This window comes from Hyaena hyaena, unplaced genomic scaffold, assembly GCF_003009895.1.
Source record: "Hyaena hyaena isolate Hyena2069 unplaced genomic scaffold, ASM300989v1 scaffold_123, whole genome shotgun sequence".
NCBI lineage: Eukaryota > Metazoa > Chordata > Mammalia > Carnivora > Hyaenidae > Hyaena > Hyaena hyaena.
In genome coordinates, this window is record NW_024080756.1 from 3,178,349 (window position 1) to 3,198,126 (window position 19,778).

Here is a 19,778-nt window from a genome sequence, read left to right on the forward strand (position 1 = left end):
ATTCCTAACAAAGAAGGGAAAGATGGGGTCCCTGGGTGGCTCAGTTGGTTAAGCACCCCAGCTTCAGCTCAGGTCATGATCTCACAGTTTGTAAGTTCGAGCCCTGCATTGGGTTCTGTGCTGACAGCTCAGAGCCTGGAGCCTGTTTCAGATTCTGTGTCTCCCTCTCTTTGCCCCTCCCCCACTCACACTCTCTCTCAAAAATAAAAACATTAAAAAAAAAATTTTTTTTTAAAGGGAAGGACAGAAAAAAATACTTCAAGAAATAGTTGAAAAATGTCCAAATCTGATAAAAGTCATATATCCTATCCAAGACTCAACAAACCGCAAACACAAGAAATGATAGCACAGCACATCATAATCAAATTGCTCAAACCAGGGATAGAGGAAAAAAATCTTAAAAAGCAACAAAGGAAAACAAAGATATGTACAGAGTAACAGAAGATGAAGATGACCCATTTCTCAGAGAACAATGCAATTGAGAAGACAATGGACAAACATCATTAAAGTGCTGTAAACACTAAAGCACCACAAATTTCTAAAGCTCTGTCCACCGGTGAATGTGTATCTTAGCTACTGTCTGCTGGTATAACAATATATTGAGTACACAACCCATATTCAAACAGACTGATAAGGTAAATTCACTACCAGTAAACTCCATAATCAAAATGCAAAATAAACACTTAATAAGAAATTGAACAGATTGATTCAATAAACATGTAGATTTATTTTGAATCAGTTTGGTACATGATACAGGTTGGTTTTACAGTTTTTAATGAACTGAAATAGAAATTTCTAAATACAGCAGTGTCTGCCTGTGCAACAAATATCTGTAAGGTACAGTAAGGTGTTTTGATAGAACTACATCCACATGAACAAATCAGAAGAAAATCTGAAAAGGTTTCTATATACCTTCTGGATTTAAAAAAAAAAAACAACAAAATTTTAATGGCTCAAGATCGTAAATTGCTCAAGAAAGGGGGGAAAAGGCTGAGTTCTGTTGTAAGAGCTCTTCTTGCAAAATCTAACTGGTTTCATACTATGGTTTTGTCATTAGAGCAATAGTCAAAATTACAGAAGATGAGAAGGAGCCATTCAGCTACATTTTCACAAAAACTGCTGTATGGACATTAATGTGTAATAAGGTATTCATATCTACGTAAATGATAATTATACCACTGTAGCTAAAATTTGCCACTTTGGGAGGAATGGAAATTCTGTACAGTTTCAGATGAATCTTGGATCTTCTAGCACTCACTAAAAACTAACAGCCATGGCACCATAATAAAAGTCTTTGTGAGGTTCCTAGAATTACTAATGAATATTACTAATGAAAACACAAAAATGTGAGGTAAACCTACCTTTTCCCAAAAACCTTTGAAGCCAGAGATTTTAAACAATTAAGGCACTTGAAAAGATTAGGTGTATGTACAAATGTGCAAGTAAAACAAACTTTAGCTGTACCAGCAAGTAACAAAGAAACAGTAAATCTTCACTTTAAGATCCTTGAATATAATCTAAATGTAAGAATTTTGGCTAATTAAATGGACCAAAGCAACTTGTCATTTCCTACTACAAAATACTGAAAACCAAGTGCTAAATTCAGCCCCTACAGGCTAAAGAAACTAAAAACCTTTAATAACCTAGAAAAGCAAAAGCTTTTTTAAAACTAATGTAAACCTCTGAACTAATCCAATATGTCAAAGGCAGAGGAGAAGTATCCCTCCAAAACTGAAAAAAACTAGTGCTGCCTAAGAAAACTAAACAAAAAATTAAAGTATGCATGCTACTTATGCTATGGGAACAGAAACTAAGAAGAAAGGATGGGAGAGGAGAAAGCAGGAGTGAAAGAGAAAGAAAGAAAGAGGAGGCACAGTATGTCTGTCCAGGGCATTCATCATTAAAAATCTACAGTAATCCAGTCAGCTAAAACTCCTTAGATTTTCTAAAATCACACTGGTCAAATTTCTGGTCTCAAAACTTAAAATGATTGTCTCATTAAAGAGCTAGTAAATGACTCTAAACCAACTTTCTTCCTTCTTGCCTCAGAAAAAAAGTCACTTTTCAAGAAAGCTTGGTGAAAATCCTTCCATGGCACAACAGTGTTGAAGCACAAAGGAAAATATAATTAAACCAATTTTAGATTTATACTTTTTAACAGCCTAAGAAAAATGTTGGGAGGTTCAATATGTGAAGGTTTTCAGCTTTGTGGAATATCTAATTTTTGCTTCACTTGCTCGGGTCTGAAGTAAAATAGGATTTAGTTAAATACTAACAGTATGGTATCTACACGCAGGTTTACTACAGCTTGTCAACAGGTCATCAGGCCAACCTTCACCTTCCCTAATGTAAAAGAACAAATCACAAACATTTTAAGTTACAGTCTACCTTTCAGTCTGTCTTTTAAGGCACTGTTCTTTATTTTCTCAGTGATATAAGGTGCTTTACAAGGATGAACAATAACCTGCTATTCTTTAATGATTTGTATCCTTTCCATTCGTTCCTTTAAATCTGGAATGTAATTCCCTGTGTGGCATCTTATTTCTAATGTAGAAAAAATAACTGCTATCGAGCACAAAATTTTACTCTAAAGATACAGTTTACTCTAAGGATACTAAATTTATAGATTTATTCCACTTTTGAAAGGACAGCCAAAAGTCCGCCCGACTGATGCTCATTTGGCACATTCTTCTCAATTCTGGTCACTAGACTACATCCTGAGTTAGGATGAAAATAATGCAGCTTTCAGGCTTTAAAAGGACTAAATTTAAACTGCCAAAAGAGTCATGAGGTTGTCTGCGCAGGACAATGTTTTCCATCACTTACAGAGTTACATTTGGTATGTCAAGAAGAGAGAACATAATCCCACAGCAGCAGCCATTGAAAATAAAAGAAGACAGCCACAAGGATTCATGCAGAATATTTTAAATATTCCTGTTGAGCAAAATGATTTAAGTGATTTTTCTTCAAGGACGATGCTCCAAAACATCCTATACGCATCCTTTGAAAATTTAAAGATCCTGGAATAGCGTCTTCCACGTGGGACATCTTGAAAGATAATATTTTGGTTTCAGTGAGTTACACACCAGTCCTTGTTAATTTAATGGGTCTGTTTACAGAGTATGGTAGCTTCGTTCTTTCGATTTGCAGAATTTATAGAGAAAGAAAATTACAGCCTGCACACCCAAGACGAGGACAATTCCTCCAATGAAACTGGCTGCATCAAAGGTAGACTTCCGCCCAGGCTGTGACGTCGGAGTTAAAGTGGTATTAGTTGTACCTGTTAAACAAGAGGGGAAAAAAAACACTTCGTAAGTCTCAGGATCCTCTGTCGTAATTTCAAGACCCACCGGAGCTACTTTGCCATGTGTTCAATTCTATAAAGCATTGGCTCTTGAGTCAAGTCTTTACAGCCAGAATTTATCCCTAATTGAGGGAGACAATCATTATCAATCCCATTCACTCCATCCAGCAATTATCAAGTGCTCAATGCTACCATACAAATTCAAATATGAAGATAATAGCAAAAGATTCTACTGGTACATAAATTATGCCCTGGGAACATGTCACTTTAAAAATGTGCAATTTCTTCAGACTACATATATTTTTAGTTAAGTGTTAGAGTAAATATTAATATTTGATATGGTAAATAATATTCAAAATTCATAAACTTTTGAATCTTACTAACTATATAAGGTTAAGTAAACATTTGGTTGCAATTCCTCAAATCACAAAAACCACCTTAAGTATCTGCAATTTATAATTCCAACAAGCAAAAAACCTTACTATTAAATCTTTTTTTAAAATGTTTTATTTATTTCAGAGAGAGAGAATGAGCAAGAGAGTGAGTGAGAGAGCCCGACGCGTGGCTCGTACCCACGAACTGTGAGATCACGACCTGAGCCAATGTCAGAGGCTTAACCGACTGAGCCACCCAGGTGCTCCTATTAAATCTTGCTCTGCAAATTTTATGAGTATTAGCAAACCATAAGAAAAAAAGCAAAAAAAGTTTGAATTCTTTTTCCAAAGAGTAAAATATTTCAAGAGAAAATATAAATTTCTTTTCAAAGAGTAAAACGTTTCAAGTAGAGCACCATTGATTTTAATAAAAAGCAGCTTCATATTTAAAATAAATTTTTTTTTCCTTAAATAGAATATCAAATAAACACCAGTTATGGTGGCTGTAGAATAAGCTGGCCACTTTAAAGTTAATTACGACTGTTCTGTATTTCTTCCTGTGAAGCCAAAATGGCTTCCTTGAAACCAAGAGAAAGGTAGCTTAAGAATAAGCCAAAAGAATTTTAAAAACCCATAAAAGAACACTATTTTAAATACAGAGAGGAGGATTCATAACCAGCAATGTTCTGTGGCATAACCTGAGTAAGATTTCATTTACAATACATCAAATCAACTAATTAATAAAGTTACTCTTCAGATGCACTTTTAAGAATTATTATCTTCACTCTAATTGCCATGACCCAACATAGCACACAACTAATCAGTATTTAATTTGTAAGTTATAAAAAACTAGATCTCGCCTACAAGGTGTACTAAAAGGGTTTTGGAGAAACACTATCACATTTAACTGTCACATGTCATGCCTACATATTAAAAAACAAGACTCTCAGCAAATCTACCATTACTGCTCTAACAGCCTACTGTCTCAGTCCTCCAAAATGTACGAGATGAGCTTTACCTCAGAACCATTTATGAATAAAACTGGAAAATGGTGGCAGAAGTAGTAAAAGGCAATGTTGCACACACATCCTACCTCACTTAAAAAACACCTCAATTACCTGATGTAGTAGCTGTGGTGGTAGTTGTAGAAGAGGAAGGCAGAGTTGTGGTTTTAGCTGGAATGTAAACAAAACTTTTTAAAAACCTCAATTTCCAAACCTCTGAATATCTAACAATTTGTCTTTTAAAAATAATGCTACCAACTAGACATGGTTTCCATTTTATAAAGAATAAAGCCAAGCTCCAGTTAATGGTTCACTAACTTATCTACACAGCCAGAATACTAGCCTTTAAATGCTTCTGAAAACATCAATCATAAAATTCTATGTTAACATCTATGTACATGGTTAACTATGAAATCTATGTATACATCTGGATAAATTCACAAAAAAACAACAAAAGGGCAAGAATTACTGTTTAATTGAAGGACTATATAGGTTTTTGTTTTTATAAATAACCTTTTTCTATAATAAGAACTTTAACTTAAAAAGTCATGGTAATAAACAAGTGCAACTCAGTATTTCTCAAGTAGGTATCATGATAGGCTTATCTTCTTTATTTCAAGGGGCTGGTAAACTTTTCTTAAAGGGGCAGACAGTAAATATTTTAGGTTCTGTACACTGTGTTGTGCAAAAGTAGCCAAGGACACCATGCAAATCAATAGGCATGGTTCTGTTCCAAAAAATTTTATTTATAAAAGAGCAGGTCCTCAGGGGCCAAAGACCCAATTTAAATTATAAGAGCCTGGGGTAAGCTCTAGTCTACCATACTACATGAATTCCAATAATTTATTTATCTGAAAATACCTGTAAAGAAATGAATGCTTGTGAGAATTAATTTGAATGTAAACACATTTTAGGAACTAAAGGAATGTATTAACAGACCTCTGTTAGCACTAATATTACTAATAGATTCTAATAAAAGATATGTTAAAAATACTAATGGGATATTCTCATACATGTTTGTATCTTTTCTCTCACTATGAGCACTGCTGCACACGTTTTACCTACCCTGCTCTTGGATGGACAATTAGGTCACCTCTCATTTCTCCATACTATAAACATCTTGCAGGGAAATATTTGATCTCATCTCTGATAGGACTGATTATAGAGAATTCCTAGATTAAAGGGTATGATTATTTTCAGACTTTTAATCCTTTAAAAGTTTCTATTGCTTATAAATCCTGTGTAACACACAAAATAACACTTTACAAATTAAACATATATTCCTTTCAATCTTATGACATGATCACTAAACTTTGTCTGACAATAGATGGTAGAGAAAGTTAAGTTTACAAATTTGCTATCTGATTCTCATGAACAGCCCTCTGAACATGGCACAAACTAATTCTTTTTTGTAAACAGGCAAAAGATTCACACACTTTTACTTTTTTTGATTGAAGTAGGGAATATACCTCTAATGACCTATAGTTCATTAAAAAAAAATAATTCAGCAGATATAAAAGTCGCTACTGGTGATGAAAAATTTAGAATACAGTAAATTAAGTAATCTCATCATTCAGAGTAATATGTTGCTTCCAGCCAGCCACTTCTCTTAGGCCATGTATGTAACAAAAAAAATAAAAAATGTGCTAGAACTTAAGTAGTATGTCTTCCACTTAATATATTGTGAATACTCCCACCAAATTCGACAAAATTTAGTCATTCTGTTGTGAGATACTATTTACAAACATTCATATTTATTATATTTTTATGTCCTGGCAGAAGACTATTATAATTAACCCCACTGAACACCTTTCTACATAAATCAGATTGCCTTTGAATCATTTCTTTAATAATCACTTAATTTCTCACTTGCTCTCTTTCCACAGTAGGTATGAAGAGACCATGGAAAGGTCTGTTTTCCAGCCACTAACTGCCATTTGATTGGTGCAGGTTCTGTAAGCAAGCCTGGCTTCTTTCCACTTTACAGAACCCAAAGAGAGAAAACAAGGAGGACTCCATGGTAGTTCGCTGGAGAACCCAGTGCAGAGCAAACATGAAAACTACATCAAGATCCATGGAGAAGAAATTAAAAGTGAACCCACAATGGTTTTATAGAAATTGTTTCCCCCCTCCAGCTTCTGGTTCACATCCCACCTTTGAGAAACTAATTTGCCCTCAACATCTCTGCTTTCATCAGTCTTTAATATCCTCCTAGTCCGTGACTTCTTTTTTTTTTTTTTTTTTAAATTTTTTTTTAATGTTTTATTTTATTTCTAGGAGAGAGAGAGACAGACAGCGTGAGCAGAGGAGGGTCAGAGAGAGAGGGAGTCACAGACTGAAACAGGCTCCAGGCTCTGAGCTGGCAGTCAGCACAGAGCCCGACGCGGGGCTCGAACCCACGAACTGCGAGATCATGACCCAAGCGAAAGTCGGACGCTTAACCGACTAAGCCACCCAGGCGCCCCCTTAGTCCGTGACTTCTAATGGGTGCTACTACTGAGTGCTCTCTGAAAGGCCAGCGAAATCTGCAGATGTCTAGGGCATGAGTATTTCCACTGTAATTCAACTACCAACATGGTATCACTAAACGTGTAGCTAGGGAAGAGGCTATGCACAGACGGCCGGCAAAACCTGGTAACAAGCCAGCTTACCGAAGTCTTTCAAAATGAGTTCCGGTCCTTGTTAAATTGGACCACTTTTTCCTCTGAAAAACTATACCTAAAACATAGTTTCTTGAACACACTTCTCTGCCAGTCTCTACTCAGTTTTCTCTCCAGTCCTCTTTTTCTCCTCAACTCACACACATTACTGTTCTGTAGAGTTTCGTTCTGAACTCTACAGCTAGTCTCGACAAGCTGCTCCTGTGGACACTACTGCTGCCTACTGATCAACTTAACCTGTACTGCTGGCGAAGAGCTGCGGCCATCACCTCCATCAAGTTCTATCCCTTCTACTTCCTAAGTCTATTTGCATACGTCTGCAACTCTTCCCCTAGGAGTTCCCCAGAATTCCCTAATCTCCATGTGTTCTCTCGTCTCCTACCAACCTGGTTCTTGACTGTTGACTGTCCAGCTCAACTGTTCCTCACTGTGTACTCCAAATGCAACTGCCTCATCTCATTACACTCTTTCACATCTCCTTCACTACGTATGCCATGTTATTCCACATACACACCTTCCTACGAGCCTCTCACCACACAGGGCTTACTTACCTTTTTCACAGTTCCTACGACAGACAGAATGCTGTCTTAACTTCTGTCTCCAATCCCTATCATCTAGCCTAGTACTTTGCTGGAGTAGACTTTTTTTTAAATGATTTACTCCTTCTATCACTTTGGTCAAGATTTTTAAAAGGAGAAATTATTTAACTCTGTTGAAGGTGTAGTGAAAAACTTTCCAGTTGTTTAGGCTGAAAAGCCTGTCTTTCTGGAAAGCAATCAGTATTTAAAGCCTTAAAATAATTCTATCCTCTGATCTAGGAATGCTGTTTGAATCAATCCTATCAGAGATAACAGCAAATACTTCCCTGTCAGACATCCACTGCATGGAGAACATGGAGAACAACAGATGACCTAACTATCCAACCAAGTGCAGGATGGTTAAAGCGCATACGACAATGTTTAAGAGGAAAACCAAATTCAAACATGTATAAACACATTATCCAATTTCACAGTAAGTGTATTTATTTAGACATACACACAGAAGAGACTGGAGTAACTTTTATCACTGAAAACATTTTGGTGTACCTCTGGATGATGGAAATTATAGGGAATTTTAATTTCCTTGAGGCTTCTGTATTTTCCAAGATTTCCACAAAAAGCAGTTTGTGAACTCAATGTCCAAAGATACAGCAAATCCCCCCACGTTCAATGAATGTGAAACACTGGAGTTAACGTGTCACTGTCACAGACAATTCATACGTAATGTAATTATGGTCCGAGACTAAATATATCTACTAATTTTTTAAATTATACTAACAACTTTTAAGTACTTAATTACTAAAAAGTTGTCCACTAGAAGGCCTTACAAGTCCTGAAGAAGAGGAAAGAGTTAATTTTCTTGTATTACCTGTAGAATTGGTTGGCATCGGAGTCGGCTCAGGTTCTATTTAAAACAAACAAACATTAAGTCCAAGCAATCTCAAATATCACAATCTATTACACTATTTTCCAAACTGTAGTCATTTGAATACCATTTTTATAATTTTTGCATTTCAGTACCACCTTGTGGAGGAGACTGACAGCTGCTCAATATTCATCTCCCCTTCTTTAGAAATAGAAGCACCAATCGAAGGTTGACACTTTCCTCCCCTGAGGAAAGACACATTTTTTAGCCTCCCCTGCAGCTAGATAGCTAAGTGTAACTTCTAGAAAGCTTCTGTAAGGTAGATGTGGGCCTCTCTCTTTCTTCTTCCTGCTGGCAGGAAGACTAATAACTGATGGCTGGAAAAGGAGCACTCACCTTGGAGAGTAAGGTCAAAGATATTCTTGAGGAATGACAATAAACAGCCTGAGTTCCTAATGGCTGTAGAGCTGCTACTCTAGCCCCCTAGATGCACCTGAGCCCAGACTTCCTTTACATACAAGTGAAGTCAGTCTGTCTGCTGCTTAAACCACTCTAATTTGGGGTTTCATACCTTTTATAGCCCGAACTAACTCTGATACATCATCAAATAAGTAGAATTACTTATTCAATTTTTCTCTAAACTATTACCTTTTAAATGTTTTACTTGGGGCACCTGGGTGGCTCAGTCAGTTAAGCATCTGACTCTTGATCTCAGCTGAGGTCATGATCTCACAGTTGGTGGGACTAAGCCCCTTGTCGGCTCAGCGATAACAGCTCAGAGCCTGCTTGGTCTTCTCTCTCTGTTCTCCACCCACCCCCCAACCCCCGACTCCCCACCACCCCTACCACCGGCATGCACTCACTCTCTCAAAATAAACAAGCATTAAAAAAATGTTTCACTTAATCTTGTTTCTAGGAAGTATTACCATGAAGTCACAGGTCTGACAGTTATTAGTGTATTCTAACACATATCAAAAGAGATACTAAAGATGTTTGCTCTTTCACCACCTAAACTATACCATATTCACTGTACATAAGGGATAATGGGCCTCACACTAATGAAATTCTCAGTCACAAAGGTCAAGTTTGAATGGAAAATGCCTACTAAAAGTACACTGTTACAGGTAGTCATTCAAGGTTACTGACACATTCCAGAAACCTCTTTTGCTCTATTTAATTATTATCTATGCACCAAATTACAAACTGACTTCCCTATCCATTTGTAATCTTGTTAGAAAAAATCAGTTGTTTCATCTAGGAATTTAAACTATTTCCTGAGACTGACACTGGATACTGAAATAAGGCTTCCAGAGGCAAAGATCTTCCTCACCTCTCTGGCCACTTTCCCCGGTGGCCAATTGAATACTTACCAGAACAGAATTTTGTGCCATTCACCACCTGGCAATCACTAACTGTTGAATTCTGGGAACAGTAGCTTTTGTCTGTTATGGAGAAGGAAAGACACAGAGCACCAATCACTTGCTTATATTATCTGTGACTTTGTTACTAAGCTCCAGAATTGCTTCCAAAAATCAAACGCAGGCATAAATACTTAAGTCCACACACTGACAAAATAACTTACTTTCTTTTCCCCACTGTTTGGGAAGTATTACATCGGATCCCTCCAAATATTCTTCTAAACTCCTTATAAACATACTGAACAGATGAATCAGAAAACATTTAGATCACAGAACTGTGGCATGACTACTATGCAGGGAAGGTTGCTAGAATCCACAAAGAGGGCTGGGTCAGTAGGGAGAAATGGTCAAGATCTTTAATAAAGGCTTAGTCACCACAGGAGATGCCCGGCTAGCAGCAGTAGGACCTCTGTTCCAGATCTCTGCTTTGGTCAGCTACACTTTCTAAAACTGCTTTCCTAGATGGTCTGACTTGTAGCAAGAGTAAGGGAGACCTTTCCCCAGCATATGCTATAGTAGGGCTTTCAAGCCGCCAAAGCAGGCCAAGTCCCAAGGAGGAGAGGGCGTGCTCTTAAATTCCATTTCATGACTTTAAAAAAAAGTGACTCTTAACCAACAAAAAATTAATTTTACTCCAAATTAAGTTAATGCCTTAATTTTAAAAGAAGTTTTTCAACTTTGTTATGTAGTGATACAATATCCACAAATCTCACATTTTTTTAACAAAGAAGCTTAACATATAGTTGTAGCTTTTTCTTTATATATACATGTAAACCAGGTAAGACTATTTTACTGACAAGAAAAAAATGCAACCACCTTACATTAAAAAAACAGAACATGATATAATTCCATGGTCCTAACAAAAGCCTTATTGGCATTTCAAAGTTATCTTCAAGTAGCTCTTTATCCCTCAAATTAAAGATTACTCTCTTCCCATCTCATTCTTCTCCCATATTTAAGTATCCAATTTTATAAGTGACAGAAAATAAATGCCTCCTTTTTCTAGGAAACGATTTTCAGGGAAAAATTTCACAACTTTCTTTCACTGCTAATTTCAGTGCACCTATACCATTCCATCTTGCAAAGTTTTAAAATCTCTCTTCCCATGGGGCACCCGGGTGGCTCAGTCGGTTAAGCATCACACTCACGATGGCTCACTTCATGATCTCAAGGTTCTGGAGTTTAAGAACATTAGCACACAGGCTGTTTGGGTCTGTGTGTCTCTCTCTCTCTCTCTCTCTCTCCCCCTCTCCTCCTCCCTCCCTCGCCCACGTGATCACACACGGTCTCTCTCAAAATAAATAAACTAAAAATAAATAAATAAGTAAAAACTACTGAACTTTAATTATCAGTCTAAGGGATTAAAGGTGTGGAGACAGAATGGGAGACCAGAGTGTTTAGGGGAAATGTGAAGCAATAGGCACTTTAATGGAAAAGTATTTGACTTGCAAAATAAGTGGTACACACTATACCAAATTTTCTACATAATTTTCAAATGTTCAGGAATGCACTGTAGAATACCTTAAAATGTTAAAACAAAAAAGTTTGCATTCTCAAAACTAAAGCAATCCCAAGACTTCTTACCTTTACATTCTATCCAAAAGCAGGGAGCAGCATCAAGGCTAGCGTTAAAACAGGACACACAGCTATTGCGGTTTTCACAGATATCTGGTAGAGAGGGGCATAGGAAACCAATCAATTGATAACTCATTTTGAGTTTGTACCCACCTACCTTTTTTACACAAAAGTGAGCATTACATATGGTAGTAACCTTACTAATTCAGAGAAATGGGGAAACTTTATAACCCACTGATAGATGAAATGGATTAAAAAGTGCTATATTATTTTGCAGGTTTTTTTAACCATAAAAAAGGAAATCCTGCCATACACTCGACATGGATAAATCTTATGGACGTTATGTGAAATCAGACATTCAAAAAAGGACAAATACTGCATGATTACCCCTAATAAAGTATCTAACGTAGTCAAAGTCCGAAGCAGAAAGTAGAATGATGGCTGCCAGGGCTGTGGGAGGGGAAATGGAGATCTGCTGTTCAAGCAGGGTACAGTTTCAAGTAGGATGAAAAGTTCTAGAGCTCTCTGTAGAACACTGTCCTTACAGTTAATAATGTACTGTACACTTAAAACTTTGGTTGGTAGAGTTCAGGTTACACGTCTGTTGTTTTTTCTTAACCAAACACACACAAATACTTCATAAACGGGCTTAATAAAAATTTCCAAATATTATAAATGACTTGTGAAGCTGAAGTAAACTCGAGAGAAAGGGGAGGGGAAAAAAACCCCACAAGCTAGTGAGAAGGTTCAGTACCTATCTAGACAACCCTTTTTTTTTTTTTTTTTTTTTTTTACAGGTCAGCTATTTCACAGATGCTCAGACTTTCTTGAGCCATTTAAAAATATCCTTAAAAAATAAAATTAGGAAAAAAGACTATGTTATAAAGCCAACACTACACACAGGGAAATCACTGCCCTAACACATCAGCTGTGACACTAGAATTTTTAACAGTAATAAAGACTTGTTACAGGCTGAACCCAAGCTCCTGATGATGCCCACTCTGAAAACCTCAGAGATTTGTAACTCATGAACGACCTGCTCCTTCCAGGGTCCTCCATGAATGGAGGGTAAGAAACAAGATCTGGAAGGAGCTACATCCATGTACACATAATTTAACAAGTTAGCAGGGGTTTTGTCCATAATTTAAGCCAAATGACCAAAAGACTTTAGGATAGGGCTCTCTCCATTTTCCTGGAAGCTACAGGCCTCCAAAAACATTCATATTTGCTTTCCCCGTGCCAAAAAAACCCCCAAAAAACAAAAAAACAGTTCTGCACAGAGGCAATGCATTTCAATATTTTATCACTAGTATTCATCAGAGACTGGGACATATATAATACCCTGAATAAGGGGCTCACAAAGTAGAAAATAAATTCTGTAGAGGCCTGTATACTGATAAAAAAAAAAAAAAAAAGCTAGTTGTCTAAAATCTTTTGTGCCTGATGATTAATGTTTGAATAGCATAGTCAATGTTATCTACAATGAACCAAACTTGCTACCTTTCATTTTAGATTGAAGCTGATCCAACTCCGATTTACAGAAAACAAAACACCTCCTTTGCACAACTTTCAATTACAAAAAGGCAATTAACTTGGGTACCTCCAGACTTCTCTTGGAAAAATACACACAACACTCCAAAACTACAGTTCTGGGAAGAAACTAGCAAATAGTCAAGAGACAAAACATATTGTGCTCTATCATCTTAAGAACAGTGCAGTTGGAATATCCAGTATTGTACTGCGATTTACTTTACTCATTTAACAATTTTTGAACTTTACTATTACATTTAATTAAACTTTTATATAACAAGAAAACCAAGGGAAGACACCGCAGAATAGTATGATCAGCTTGAGAAAGAAAAAGAAAAAGCCAAGGTAAGTATCTTGACATTTCACAGCAATTCTTTAGTCAAGACGCCAGTTACTCCTTACTCAATATTAACTACGATAAACAACTACACTAAACTGCAGGTTTTAAATATCTAGGCCCCTTCACCTTTTTACCTTGAACTTATCTTCCCCTCCCTTTTGTTTTGTCAAGGCATTGCCTATTCAACGAACGCCTCAACCGGTACCCAAATCGACTGCAGAGCTTAACAAGGGTTGTGTTCTCGATGGGGTTTTAAGAAATCAACAGACCTGGGTTCCAATCCCAGCTTCACAATAAACTAAACTTACGCTCTTGGCAGAGTTACTTTAACTCCCATCGTCCTCTTAGATTTCACTATCTATCTTGTAGTTTAGCCTTAAATACCCAAAAAGGATATGTGAAGCATTGGGTACACGAATGGGTACTTTTTTCCTTTGCATATAGCAAGACGTGTAAAGTTTTAATTACTCGAATCAAATCTGGGCAAATCTCGAATATATCCCACACCTATCCGCAAAATCAATACAGTTAGATCCCAGGCAACTTATTTTCTCAGACCGAAGTCGGAGACACTAGCTACATTAACGTCTTCAGTTTCTTTCCCTCTTTCTCCAACTTCCGGAGAAGCCTCCTCTCGGAGACAGGACCTAGGTGGGCAAACGATTAATCCCAAAGAGAGGGGGTTCAACCTCATCGCCAACTTTGGAGGCGAGTCGCCTCGCCCCACGATCAACCCCACTGCCGCCACCGCGGGAGGAAGCCACGTCCCCTCTTCGAGCGAGAAGTGAGACTGGGGATTACGAGGCACTTTTTAAAAGCATGTCGGCGTTGGACACTTCGGGGTGGCAAAGGCCACGGAGGCTCGGCCGCCCTTTCTCCCCGGGGCGCTCCCCCACCCCCGCCAGCCCGAGCCTGGCCCCGGCTGGACTCGGACGGGCCGCCATGTTGCTGGAGCGCGGCCCTCGCGGGCCCCGCGCGCACCGCGGGCAGGGCAGGCGGCTCGGCAGGGCGGCGGGCGTGCCAGCGCAGGAAGCCCGTTGGGCCGGCGCCCACCTTGTGCTGGAATGGTGACCGGCGTTACTGTCAGCGACGTCGGAACTATCTTGGTGGTCGCTAAAGTCGTAGCTGTAGTCGTGTTCGGGTCCGGGGAGGGGCTCTGAGCCGCGGTGAGTACACAGAGCGCGGCCAGGCAGGCGGCGGCCCACGGCAGCTGGCGGGAGAGCCCCGACATCACGTCCTCCGCGCTGATGTTCCGGCGAAAGCTGCGGCGCACTCCGCTCCGTCAGTCCCTCTGTCCCCTGCGGCACCGCCTCGGAGAGTCTGCCCCCCGCGAGAACGCGCCGGGGTCACGTGAGGGCCCCCAGGCCACGGCGTGCGGGGGCGAGGCGGAGCGGGGGCGGGCCGCGGACGATACCAACTGGAATCCTACGGGAGGGGAAACAGGGGCACGGAGAGGAAATCGAGGGACGCTGTCCTTCAGAGCGACTGAAATATAGCGAAAAAGTTCGGCAGATGCAGTTAACTACTTCTTTTGCCCTCAGGTTACCACCAGGACGCAGCTGGGCTGTTCCAGTTCCTGCAGTAGACTAAGCGCTCCGACCCTGGCTTGAATGGAACAACCTACATGAGGTGGCGCTCGGCGTCCACCCGAGCGACCAGCGAGGCTGTAAATCCGTGATCCCACGTGACTTTCTGGGCCTCGATTCCGTGACCTGTGTCCCCCGGGCGTTGGTTTCCGTTGGGTGCACTTAGGAACGGGACGTGAATTAAGTTTGCGGTGTGTTCCCTCATTCCGAGGGTGCTTCAACAGAACTTTAGTGGGACCCGCGCTTCTTTCCTTTGAAAATTGGTTTTTCTGAAAGTAACCCCGTGTTGGGATCCCCCAGGGAAATGAAGAAACCACGTGGTTGAGTTTCTGCTCTGCCGCCCACCTAGGGTGAGCGGCTAAAACACCGAAAGCAGCCTCCTGCCTTCGAGCCAGAGCCGAGCACCGTCTACCTCTTTCACACTTGCCCAACCTGCCTTTTACGAATTTTTTTTATTCCGGCCTTTGGTTGCGGAAGCCAGTCAACGCCACCACTACACAGAGAGTCAAAGACAAGCTGGGTTAGAAATGCATCTGGTCCATTCCCACCCCACTTTACAGGTGAGGAAACTGAGACTCAGAAAAAGTGACTTGACTGGAACATGGTGCTTGACAACAGGGCTGAATTTCGAAATGCCTGTTAACAGTCTGTCACTGCTCAGGCTTTTAGAAGGGTGAGCGCCATCTGATGCCCAGTCTCACAAAATACTCACAATTGCAGCTATGCTTATATTGAATAGTAAAAAAATTGGGCTATAAAAGGTATTTTTAATGCAATCTGCTTTCAGTTATTTGCGTTTATCGTGCAAGTTTCATTATGCACATTTACTCTAATAAAATAACACGAACATTATTTGCTTTGTTGAGATCTGCCTTGCTATGAAAAAACAAAAAAGCTGACTCCATAAACGTTTTACCATTTTTTCCCCCAACTTAAAATCTTCACAACTTTCCAGAATCTAACCAGTGGGACTCGTTTGTACCCTTGTGACTATGAACATTTGTTCTATTAATTACACTAGTTGAAGATTTGCTTGGATGTAAGAACTTGACAATGGTTGAGCCAATGAGGGTGCAGCCAAGTACGTAAATGCGGTCCCAATTATTGGCTTTTTTAGTGAACCGTTTGCTCTTCCCACAGTATGTGTATTGCACGTGACCATCTGACACGCAGACGATGGCAGGCACTAGTAAACTTTTTTTTTTAGGTTAAAAATATAATAAAGTTCTGTTTTCTTCCTGTATTCCAGTGGATCAACTTGTTTACATTCTAGGATAGGCTGAACACACCCCATTGTGGAGACCATTGTTTTACAATTTGTCATCTAGTTGTTCAACTCTAGGCTTCAGATTTTTGATAAGAGAACATTTCACTCTTGTTTTAAGACTAGAAAATCATTGGCTTATTTTATTTTACATGGTATCTGTTAAGCTAGCTCAAGAACGGTTTCCAGGGTCATTTCAATGTTCCATAGCAAGGACTGGCGTTTGTAACAGTTTTTTGTTTAAGTTTATTTTTATAGAGAGAGTGTGTGTGTGTGCTAGTATGGGGGAGAGAGAGAAAGGGAGAGAATCCCAAAGAGGCTCCGCACTGTCAGCAGAAAACCCCAGGCAGAGAGAAGCCGGTGAGATCGTGACCTGAGCCGAAATCAAGAGTTAAGTTTCTCAACCAACTGAGCCAGCCAGGTGCCCTCCTAGCCCAGTTTTAAATATATGTTTAATCATATATTAAACATTGTAATATTTAAATAAGTTTCAGCAAAGATTTAATAAATCAAAGATTAGTAGTAAGCTAAAATCGTAGATTCACATTCTTAATGTTAACACTGTGATTAGGGTTGATAAAATACTAGAGATCCTGTCATTAGGAGGCTCTCCACTTTGGCTATGTATATTTCCCATAACTATCCCCAGGTGATTACATTTGAGAGCAGTTGTTCTTAATCTTGGCTGAACATAGGAATCACCTGGGAAGTTTTGGAAATTCCTGATGCCAATTTAATTAGTCTGGAAAAATGCCCGAGCATCAGGAGTTTAAAAGCTCTCCAGGTATTTTTAATCTGCAACTTAGGTTGGGGTGCCTGGGTGGCACAGTTGGTTAAGCAGCAGACTTTGGCTCAGGTCATGATCTTGTGGTTCATGGGTTCAAGCCCCCTGTTGGGCTCTGTGCTGATAGCTTAGAGCAGGGAGCCTACTTGGGATTCTATGTCTCCCTCTCTGTCTGCTCCTCCCCTTCTCTCTCTCTCTCTCTCTCTCTCAAAAGTAAACATTAAAAAAAATCTGCAACTTAGATTGAAAACCACAGCTTTACTCTTACTTCTGGAAGTGTGGTTCATAAACCAGTGTACTCATACCTCCTAAAAATTTGTTAGAGATGCAAAATCTCAGGCCTCATCTCAGACCTCCTGAATGATAATCTTCATTTTTTTAGGATCCATATGTACATATGTTTTAAAGTTTGAGAAGACTGCTTTACATTATAACCTGTGGAGAACCATTCTAGCCTTCTAAATTGCTATAGTTCCTAATAGTGAATCATCTACAAGAGGACATTCAGCAAAACATTCTGTAAAGCTTTTATTTTTTTACAAATAAATATAAGGTCAGGGCACAAACACACACAAAAAAAAACCCTCTTGGATGTGGGTTCTGTCTAGACTGGCACCCGAGACGTTTTTATTTTTATTTTTATTCTGCTTCACACCCTGCTCTGCTAGAGTTTGTTCCATTATGTCTTAGTCCTTTCGGAAACAGAAGGAATCCTTTTTTCTAACATTCTGTAGGAACACCCCCAGTTCAAGCTAAACCACACTCCAGGAGGCTCTCTGATACCCTGCACTAGCTACTGCTTCCTCTGTGCCCAGGGATTCATTGTGTTCCTCCTGATCCTGTCTTGGAGACCTGTTTTCAGCCAGAACATGTCCATTTCTCCCAGATGCACATTCTGGCTGTTAAAATTTCAAGTGATTTTTGTACTGACTGCTAAAGGGGCACTGCCCTGAGCAGCCCAAGTGTCCCAGTCCCCCCTCACCCCAAGATGCCTCTGTCTCTTTCTGCTCCTGCAGGGGGAGGCCTGAGGTCCAGTCCAGCAGGAGCTCGAGGACCCTGAATCAGGGTCACTGTCCCTTACGATCGGGCAGTGCTGGCATCCCTCTCTGCTACCATGATGAAATCAAAGTTTCTCCTCACGTCAAAGTTTCTCCTCACGTCATTTTTCCTCATTCTGTGGTCACATTTTGTATTTTGTAACTTTTTCTTCCACATACCTGCATGGCCCAAGTCTCGTGGATCTAGGTCTTTAATATACCCTAGTGGTTCTCAACGTGTAGTCTCCAGCAGCGTCAGCCTCATTTGGAACATGATAAAAACAAACGTTCTCTGGCCCGCTCCAGACCCACTGAATCAGAAATGGGGGTGAGGCTCAGGAACCTGTGTTTTGTTGATAGGCTCAAGCATTTCCTATTCATCCTAAAGTAAAAGGACCTCTATGACCTACCACATTTTCAAAGCCCTCTAATCAGTACCACACTTTGTACTTTATGTTGTATATGTTACTATTTGTTACAGAGGTTTTGTATGGTATATAAAATTTATTTGAGATATGGCCTGACTAGATTGGCCAACTTGAGATCCCATTTTAAGGAGGATAGTAGATAGTATAATTAGTATGGTACTTTAAAAAATGAGTTTCCATAAGGGGGAGCATATTACTAGGTGTGATGGAGATCCATCTTAATTTTGAATATATACCTTTGAATAAATTCAATTGAAAATGAACGTGATATTAGGGCTAAGAGCTAAGACTGAGCATAAGAGGGAGTTGATGTTTCTTGAAATGATGATGATGATGATATTCTTTGTCAGTGGCACCTTGACTGGTTTTTGCAGGTTAACATTCCAGAGGGAAACTAATTTTTATTGAATAGCTACTATTTGTCAAGCATCAGCAGAAGTGGCTTCACATGTTATCTCAATTAACCCTCAACCCATTGTGAACTAATGAAATCGAAACCCAAAAGTTAATAGCATTATTATTGATTTTATAAATTTAGTCAGAGAATCACTAAAGTTTTAGAGGCAAAGGGAGCAAACAGCTTCTTTACTTCTCTTTTTCCTACAAATGAGGAAAGTGAAAGCCTATGTAATTTGATTGCCACATTGGTAGGCAACTGGGACTAAAACACTCCTAATTTAAGATATGTATAAAATGCAGAAACTCAGAATATGGAACTGAGGTTGCCAGACTATTCATTCATTAACAAATAACAGGCATGGTTTGCAGTTGGGGCAAACGAATTCTTTAGATAGAATTTTTATTTTTTTATTTTGTATTTTATTTGTTTTTAAAAAATGTTATTTAAATCCAAGCTAGTTAACATATAGTGAGTATTGGTTTCAGAAGTAGAACAGTGATTCATCAGTCACATACAAAACCCAGTGCTCATCCCAGCAAGTGCCCTCCTTAATGCCCTCCCCCGTTTAGCCCATCCCCCCACTTGCCTCCCCTCCAGCAACCCTCAGTTTGTTCTCTGTATTTAAGAGTCTCTCATAGTTTGCCTCCCTCTCTGTTTCTATCTTCTTTTT

At 39.3% G+C, this 19,778-nt stretch overlaps 1 protein-coding gene and 1 long non-coding RNA gene across 2 annotated transcripts; one reads left to right on the forward strand and one right to left on the reverse strand.

Annotated features, from left to right (window-relative positions):
- Positions 1-707: 707 nt before the first annotated feature.
- CD164 (CD164 molecule) lies at positions 708-14,967 on the reverse strand. The gene is made up of 6 exons (XM_039237389.1): positions 14,663-14,967; positions 11,749-11,832; positions 10,117-10,188; positions 8,750-8,785; positions 4,797-4,853; positions 708-3,280 (listed from the first exon to the last, which is right to left on the reverse strand). The coding sequence occupies exons 1-6, from the start codon at positions 14,838-14,840 to the stop codon at positions 3,114-3,116; spliced, it is 594 nt and encodes a 197-aa protein (XP_039093320.1). The 5' UTR covers positions 14,841-14,967; the 3' UTR covers positions 708-3,113.
- Positions 14,689-16,047, forward strand: LOC120235203. The gene is made up of 2 exons (XR_005529339.1): positions 14,689-14,775; positions 15,151-16,047. It is a non-coding gene; the product is annotated as an uncharacterized LOC120235203 (long non-coding RNA).
- Positions 16,048-19,778: the final 3,731 nt, after the last annotated feature.